Source organism: Crocuta crocuta, unplaced genomic scaffold, assembly GCF_008692635.1.
Source record: "Crocuta crocuta isolate KB4526 unplaced genomic scaffold, BGI_CrCroc_1.0 scaffold139, whole genome shotgun sequence".
Classification (NCBI taxonomy): Eukaryota; Metazoa; Chordata; class Mammalia; order Carnivora; family Hyaenidae; genus Crocuta; species Crocuta crocuta.
This window is the reverse complement of record NW_027533258.1, coordinates 9,799,250-9,807,855: the sequence shown is the minus strand read 5'-3', so window position 1 is coordinate 9,807,855 and position 8,606 is coordinate 9,799,250. Positions and strand designations below refer to the sequence as shown.

General features: G+C 56.3%; 1 protein-coding gene across 1 annotated transcript in view; it reads left to right on the top strand.

The window, feature by feature from the left end:
- DNAH2 (dynein axonemal heavy chain 2) overlaps window positions 1-8,606 on the top strand; it is an 84,094-nt gene that overhangs the window by 63,584 nt on the left and 11,904 nt on the right. The window contains 10 exon segments of the mRNA XM_077746745.1: window positions 368-562; window positions 1,330-1,502; window positions 6,223-6,412; window positions 6,895-7,020; window positions 7,152-7,300; window positions 7,374-7,434; window positions 7,505-7,655; window positions 7,851-7,999; window positions 8,184-8,317; window positions 8,421-8,565. Of these exon segments, the coding sequence (XP_077602871.1) occupies window positions 368-562; window positions 1,330-1,502; window positions 6,223-6,412; window positions 6,895-7,020; window positions 7,152-7,300; window positions 7,374-7,434; window positions 7,505-7,655; window positions 7,851-7,999; window positions 8,184-8,317; window positions 8,421-8,565 (1,473 nt within the window).

Sequence of the window (8,606 nt, the reverse complement as noted above, 5' to 3'; positions counted from 1 at the left end):
TCTGTCCGCACCCCCTCCTCCACCGCCCCGTCCCTGCGGCCACTGCCACCCCCAGCCTCTCACATACCGGCCACTCTTTCACCGTCTCTTTTGAAAGTCAACAATCCAGGGCTGGCGATCAGTTTGGAAAGTTTCTCCCCCGATGGTTCCTTCCCGGGACGTGTGAGCAATGGGGCCTGTGGCGTCAGCTGCCAACAGCGTCCTTCACCGGGAGAGTGTTTGCAGAGCACCCATGTTAGGTCTTGAGACCCCTCACCGGTAAGAGCAGACAGGGACCCAGCTTTCCCGCTGCTACTACAAGGGCCGTGAGTGTTAGAGCGAAACGTACCTTCTGACGGGCCAGGCCCGCCTCCCCGCCCGCTTACAGGCGGCCCCGAGCCCCCTCCGGGCCGCACCCCACACCTGCCCGTACACACCTCTGGTGGATCCTGGACATCAGCATCGTGAAAACTTCCCAGCCCGAGCCAGCCAGGGGTGGGAGAGCCTGTGCCCGGCGCCAGGGCCCAGAGGTCCGGAAAGAGGCCCCGAGCTCAACTACATCGCTTACCAATTCACGTCTTCAGTAAACAGTTTTAACCTTTACTCACTTGCTGGGGCCCCTGAAAATAGATTTTCCTCAGGCCCGATTCAGACACGCGGCGAGAGTCTGGCTGAGAAATTGCCCCAGGCGCCTGGGGGCTCAGTCAGTTAAGCATCCGACTGGGTTTCAGCTCAGGTCAGGATCTCACGGTTCGTGGGCTTGGACCCCGAGTCAGGTTCTGTGCTGACAGCGCAGAGTCGGCTTGGGCTTCTCTCTCTCTCTCTCTCTCTCTCTCTCTCTCTCTCTCTCTGCCCCTACCCTCCTTGCATGGTGTTTTCTCTCTCTCAAATAAACTTAAAAAAGAAAAAAGTCCAAGGAGCTAGCAAGGCATGCAGGTCTTACAGACAGAATTATGCTCCCAGGAGCCAACAATTCCTGCCGGTGCAGAGACCACGGTGAAAACCCACGAATGAGGACTCGTGGAGAAAAGCTTGCGTTTTCGCTTCCCCACAGTGTCGGTTACGTGGACATCATGGCCTGTGAGCTCACCTGGAACTGGGAGACAGCCTCCCGCGATCGATTCATATGACGGAGCATCCACCCGGAAAGCATTTCGCGCGCGGGGCCGGCTGGACGTCCACACGTGTGCATGTGCTTTTTGGAGAGGCGGTTACTGTGACACATTGGGTTTCCTGCCGTAAATCCACCGTCGCCCATCGTGAAGTGTGGGACTGGGTGGCATTAAGGTGTCCCCTGTGTTGGGCAGCCATACGGAACCCCCACACGGAACCCCCGGCCGTCCCTTCAAGTATCGGATCCCCCTGACCTTCAGCACGTTCCTGACCCGCCGCCGCTGCTGCTGCAGAAGCTTGTGCCCCGGGGACCTTGCCGGGCACAGGTCCTCTGCTGCCCGGGTCTCAGGCGCAGCTCTGCTCCCCTCCGGAGCCCCCCGGCTCGTCCTGGCGCGCTCCCTTAAGGCACGGTAATACCTGCACTCCACCTGCCCTCCCCGTGTCACCCGGAATCTCACCCAGGACGGGACCCCTCCCTTGTCCCAAGCCTGAGGACGAGCCACGAACTCCCCCTTAGCCCTGAACTCACAAAAACTAAAAAACGAGACAGCGGACCCAGTGGCACGTAGGCCTGGCAAAAGCCATGGAGAGCTAGAACCCACAGTACACGCGGAGTGTACAGTCTTGCCATTGAGACCAGCAAGCGTCGTCATCGTCCATCAGGGCCTGACAACGCCTCCCCGACTTGGAGCGGGTCAGCCTGTCGGCACTTCTGGGCTGTCGCCATGGCCGCCTTCATACTGAGGCCGCCCTCGAGCCCCAGCCCAGTCGCCACGAGGCTGCTCTGTTTCAGGCAGTCCTGCCTCTGCAGAAACGGCCACTTACCTGTGGACAAAGCCACAGTCATCTGTCAAGATCAGAATATCTCAGTGTCGGCTCCAAGCCTTTCACCCGGGCGACAGCCACACCGGTGTAAAAACCCACTGCGCCCATTGTGAGCCCGTGCAAATCCTCCAAGTCAAAGCAGGCGTCCACACCCCAAAGTCTGCCCTTGAAGCTCCAAGGCCCAGCCAAAGCTGTTCAGTGGAGCATCCCAGCGTGTTCTTCCTGATTTCACCAGTCAGATGAGTCACGCACCCTCCCCCCAAGAAGGAGTGTGTTGTGGAGGCGTGGAGAAAGTCTTCCCACAGACAAGGCAATGGCCAAGATAAAAAATTAAAGCAAAACGTGGCCCCAGGAGACACAATAAACCCAGAGATGATTCAGGTTACCGAGAAGCACTTACAAAGCCAATCTAATGCAAAAATTGGTGTCACCAGAGGGTGAATAAGGAGGAAATGATGCCCAGAAAGCAGAAAGAGGATGTGAAGAGAAAAATCACAGAGAACAAGGAAGAATTCTGGGAAAGTGAAAAATGATCAGAGGCCGTGCTATTCAGTAGAAGGTAGAGTCAAGGAAGAAAAACAACCATGACAACAGTAAACCCAAACGACACGCAAGAGAGATATGAGACGCAATTCGACCGATCGGAATTTCTGCAGGAGAACAGCACAGAATCAGGGGTAATAGGAAGCGATTTCACAACTGGTTCAGCGTGCGCAGCGGCCCGTCGGTCAGCCCCAGACATACACACGGCCCAGCCCGGTCATGGTCACCATGGTCTGTGCTATTGCGTTGCTCGTGGCCTTCAGCTCTCTTACAGTCAGCCTGGAGACAAAGCACGGAAGCCTGGGACTTCTGAGTGGGAATGTTGTTATCAACCTTGACAATATAAAAATAAAAGTATAGGGGCACCTGGGGGCCTCAGTCGGTTAAGCGTTCGACTTCGGCTTAGGTCACGATCTCGCAGTTGATGAGTTGGAGCCCCGCGTTGGGCTCTGTGCTGACAGCTCAGAGCCTGGAGCCTCCTTCAGAGTCTGTGTCTCCCCCCCTCTCTCTCTCTGCCCCTCCCCCACTCATGCTCGCTCGCTCGCTCTCTCAAAAATCAATGAATGTTAAAAAAATTTTTTTTAATCTTAAACCTACAGCTAAAAAAGGCTGGGAGCTGGGTATAGGTGGGGGTGGGGTAAAGATTGAGCGATGCTTTTGTAGGAGATAAAATAAAACGGGTTTTTTAAAATTTGTTTTTGAGAGAGTATGAGCAGGGGAGGGGCAGAGAGAGGGAGACACAGAATCCAAAGCAGGCTCCAGGCTCCGAGCTGTCAGCACAGAGCCCAACGTGGGACTTGAACCCACAAACCACGAGATCATGACCTGAGCCGAAGTCGGACGCTTAACCGACTGAGCCACCCAGGCGCTCCCAAACAGGGTTTAAAGATGGTATTCAGCGATGTAAAGGTTAAGGGGTTGAAGCATTCTCTCAGTCAGGAGCAGGGAGAAGGGAGTGTGGTGGGGAGGGGAGAGGGTTACCCCCGCATCCACTGTAGCACGGAGGCCATAGAAATAGTTTCAGATGGACAGTACAGGAAACAGCAGTATGGAATACACCTGCATGTGTACAAAACGTCTCTAGCGGAATGTTCAAGAAGCAGGTCACGTTGGCTACCTCAGGGAGGGANGGAGACTTTTCATGCCCATAATTATCCCTTTTGAATTTTTAAGTCACTTATTCACAAAGCAAACAAAATAAAAAAGAAAAAGCAGCGTACAAGGACGTTCGCTCCAGCATCGTTAATAATAGAACATGCTGGAAAGACACACACGTCTGTCAGAAGGAGACTTGTTATATAAATTATGGCTCAGTCATTCACAAGATTATTTTGCAGCTGTTAAAGAGAATGAGGCGGCTTGACAAGAACCGATTTGGAGACAAGGAAAAAAAATAGTCAAGTGCAGTAGTGTGTTAGCATTTATCTCCGTGAAAAAAAATTCATCCAGTCAAGAGACTCTTCCCGAGGGCTGGGCACTCTTCTCAGTGCAAGGATTTGGCAGGGAGCAAGGGCCTGCCCTCACCATGCATGTGTGTATTACGGGTGGACCCTGCGCACGGGCTCTGTAGCTCTAGAAGGAATTCTGGGGGCTGGAGCTGGGGCAGGAGGAAGCCAGGTCCTTCACCGTGTGTTTTTTTCCTTTTGATGTGGATTCACTCTTTACAAAAAGACATAAAAAGAAGAAAATTATGTTTAAAAAGAAAAAAAAAGACAAAGTTGCGGTGAGGTGTGACAGTGGCGTTATGATCGTGTGGGAGGGGTCCTTGGTTTGTTCTAGATCTGCGCTGGGAAGTCTTGAGGCTGACATTTCATGAGTCTGTAACTTCCTTGAAGACACTTTGGCAAAGGACAAGTAGATGAAAGAAAACGAGCAGAACGTTAACAACTGTTGAATATACATGACGGGGGTAGAGGTATTCATTATATGATTCTTTGTCCTCGGTTTGCAATTTTTCATAATTTTTGAGTTAAAAAGATTAAAACTGCAAACAGATTAATGTATATGTAGATGAATGTGTGTGCATATATATAGCCTAAGCATGATATTCAGAGAGATGGAGGCAGCTGCCAGAAGAAATAAAGAGAGAAATAGTTAAAAATAATTTGCAGGGGCGCCTGGGTGGCTCAGTCGGTTAAGCGTCCGACTTCGGCTCAGGTCATGATCTCACAGCTTGTGGGTTTGAGCCCCGCGTCGGGCTCAGTGCTGACAGCTCGGAGCCTGGAGCCTGCTTCCGATTCTGTGTCCCATTCTTTCTCCGCCCCTCCCCGACTTGTGCTGTCTCTCAAAAATAAATAAATGTAAAGAAAAAAAATTTAAAAAAATGTTTTTAATGTTTTATTTATTTCTAGGAGAGAGAGAGAGAGACAGCGTGAGCAGGGGAGGGTCAGAGAGAGAGGGAGTCACAGACTGAAACAGGCTCCAGGCTCTGAGCCGGCAGCCAGCACAGAGCCCGACGCGGGGCTCGAACCCACGAACCGCGAGACCATGACCTAAGCTAAAGTCAGACGCTTAACTGACTAAGCCACCCAGGCGCCCTAAGAAAAATTTTTAAAAAATGGTACCTGGATAAGTTCAGAAGAGCAAAGCGATATGTCAAAATAAAATCTTTCTTAAAAAAAATAATACTTTGGGGCGCCTGGGTGGCTTAGTCGGTTAAGCGTCCGACTTTCGCTTAGGTCATGATCTTGCGGTTCGTGGGTTCGAGCCCCGCGTCGGGCTCTGTGCTGGCTGCCGGCTCAGAGCCTGGAGCCTGTTTCAGTCTGTGACTCCCTCTCTCTCTGACCCTCCCCTGCTCACGCTGTCTCTCTCTCTCCTAGAAATAAATAAAAATATTAAAAAAAAATAATAATAGTACTTTGCTACTGAAGAATGGGACCAGGAGTGGAGAGGTTTCGTTATAACCCTTTTATCGTATGATTTAGGTCTTTAACCTGACACGTGCATTTCTTGTATAAAAAATAGAAACAGTGGAGACACCACCACATGCAAAATAAGTGATGAAATACAGAAGGACCGCGGGCTGGCTGCCTCCCCACAGACGCGGCTCTGCGGGAGGCCCAATTATAATCAGCGTTGCTGACAAGCCTGGACTGCGCGCAGGGAGGCGGTCACGTGAGCCTGGCGACAGGTGGCACGCAGTGAAGACCGCCGGACAGTGTGGCCTCCAGCAGGGTTAAGCCCACCCGGGCAGGCGCCAGGGCACCCCTCCCTTTCTAGGCCCCCAGCCACTGTGTCGTCCTGAGTGGCCTGGACCTCACCCCTTGGGAGTGACTCCTCCTTTCCCTGGATGTTAACGCCTTCTGACAGATTACTACCCAGGCTTGACTGGGAAGCCATGTTGTCACCCGAAGGTGACATTTGGTACCTCCACTTGGCTTTTTTTTTTTTTTTATGTTTATTGTTGAGAAAGAGATGGGGCAGGTGTGGGGGTGCGGGGAGAGACACAGAATTGGAAGCAGCCTCTGGGCTCTGAGCTGTCAGCACAGAGCCTGACGCAGGGCCTGAACCCACAAACCGTGAGATCATAACCTGAGCTCAAGTCAGACACTTAACCGACTGAGCCACCCAGGCGCCCCCCGGTGCTTTTACATTAAGGACAGTTCCTTGGGGAGTTCATATCTCACAGTTCCAGGATCTTGCAGGTCAGCCTCGGTGACCACAACAGCCCTACGGGGTAGGAGTCGGCACTGTCGCATGGCGCACCCGGAAACAGGCCCCGTGGCCACCGAACAGCCCATGGGAACCGGAGCGCGGTGTGTGACCGAGGCGCTCTGGTCCCTCCCAGGTGGCCGAGAAGCTGGAGATGCTGAAGAAGCAGTATGATGAGAAGCTGGCCCAGAAGGAGGAGCTGCGCAAGAAGTCGGAGGCCATGGAGGTGAAGCTGGAGCGAGCCGGGCTGCTGGTGTCGGGGCTGGCCAGCGAGAAGGCGCGCTGGGAGGAGACCGTCCAGGTCAGCTCGGGGCCCCAGGCCCTGCGGGCTGAGGGACAGTCAGGGGAGACGGGGCCCCCGGGGACAGGGACATCCAAGAATGGGGGCCAGGAGTGCTCCCCGCTCCTGTTCTTCCGATTCGCTGAGAGGAGTGGGAGGCAGGACTTCCGTGCCGTTAGGAGGCCACTCCCGTGTCTGCCCAGGCCTGGGGAGCCCGCCAACCTGATGACTGGACGGGAACAGTCCCTGGCGACCTGTCCCCGCCTTTGTGGCGCTCCTGGCTTCAGGGAAGGGCTAGGCCTTGTCACCAGAAGGTAAACAGGGCCGTGAAGGACAGCGAGCGACTCAGATGTAATTAGAACCAGGCTGGGGCTCTCAGGGCCAAAGCTTTAGGACAGGGGAAAGTGCCTCTGTGATGCAGCCGGCCTTCAGGGGAGAGAGCCTTGAAAGCGCCCCCCAGGGTCCCCCAAAGCCGGGTCCTCACACCCCCACCCCCACCCCAGGGCCTGGAGGAGGATCTGGGCTACCTGGTAGGTGACTGTCTCCTGGCCGCCGCCTTCCTGTCCTACATGGGCCCTTTTCTGACCAACTACCGGGAGGAGATCGTCAACCAGATCTGGATCAGGAAGGTGAGGTCTATGGGGCTGCGAGACCAGGGCCTCCGGGAGGAACCAGAGACACCCCACCGAGGCGGGGTGGGGGGGGAGGAGAGGGGGCGCTCTCGCCTCCAGGCTGAAGGTGGGGGCTCTTCCCCGCCCAGATCTGGGAGCTTCAGGTGCCTTGCTCACCGCGCTTCACCTTTGATAACTTCCTGTCCAACCCGACCAAAGTTCGGGACTGGAACATCCAAGGGTTGCCTTCGGACGCCTTCTCCACCGAGAATGGCATCATCGTCACCCGGGGCAACAGGTACGCGAAGCTGCCGGGGAGCGGGGGCGGGGCGAGGGCGGAGCCTGTCTTCTGACCGACCGCCCTCCTTCAGGTGGGCCCTGATGATTGACCCTCAGGCCCAGGCCCTGAAGNCAGGATCTCTTCCCAAGCCTGTCCCTTCCTGAGGCCCTTCCCTGGAGTCAGATGTTCCCTCGGACCCTCACTGTGTCCCCACCTCTCTAGGGCCTCCAGGTTATCGACCTGCAGATGAGCGACTACCTTCAAATTCTAGAAAAGGCCATCCAGTTTGGATATCCAGTGCTGCTCCAGAACGTTCAGGAATATCTGGACCCCACGCTCAACCCCGTGCTCAACAAATCTGTAGCCCGAATCGGTGAGGGTCCAGGCCTCACCTGGTGCTGGACTGGGGGACGAATCCCAGAGACCGGCTGGGTGGGCCACGAGGCGGGGAAGGGGCTCGCCCTTGGGCTGTGTCCCTCCACTCTGACAGCCCTGGGCTGCGGCCGGAAGGGCGGCTGGATGCCGGCCGCGGGCTGGGTCATCACCAGGGCCCCTGCCCCGGCTGCAGGGGGCCAGCTGCTGATGCGCATCGCAGATAAGGAGGTGGAGTACAACCCCGATTTCCGTTTCTACATCACCACCAAGCTCTCCAACCCCCACTACAGCCCTGAGACCTCGGCCAAGACCACCATCGTCAACTTTGCCGTCAAGGAACAGGTGGCTGGGGGCTGGGGGCCTGGGCCGAACCGGGGAGGGGCAGCAAGCACCCCGGCAGTGGGCGGGATGGAGACGAAGCCCCCCCCCCCGCTGGGCAGCAGCTGTGAGGGTTGGGGGGGTGACCGGTGCCAAGGGTGTGCCGTCACCAGCGTGCGAGTCTCACCGCGCACCCCGGTGCCCCCAGGGCCTGGAGGCTCAGCTGCTGGGCATCGTGGTCCGGAAGGAGCGGCCGGAGCTGGAGGAGCAGAAGGACTCGCTGGTCATCAATATCGCTGCCGGCAAGAGAAAGCTCAAGGAGCTTGAGGACGAGATCCTTCGGTGAGGGCTCGCCTGCTGCCCGCCTCGCGCAGCGAGCACGGGGGCGGGGGGCGGGGCCCGAGGACTCCCCACCGCCCCCCCCCACCTGTGCGCTTCCCCTCAGGCTGCTGAATGAGGCCACGGGCTCCCTGCTCGACGACGTGCAGCTGGTGAACACCCTGCGCACGTCCAAGATGACCGCCACCGAGGTGTCCGAGCAGCTGGAGACCAGCGAGACCACGGAGATCAACATCGACCTGGCCCGCGAGGTGAGCGGCGGCGGGCGGGGGAGCCCCGCCCCCGCCATCCC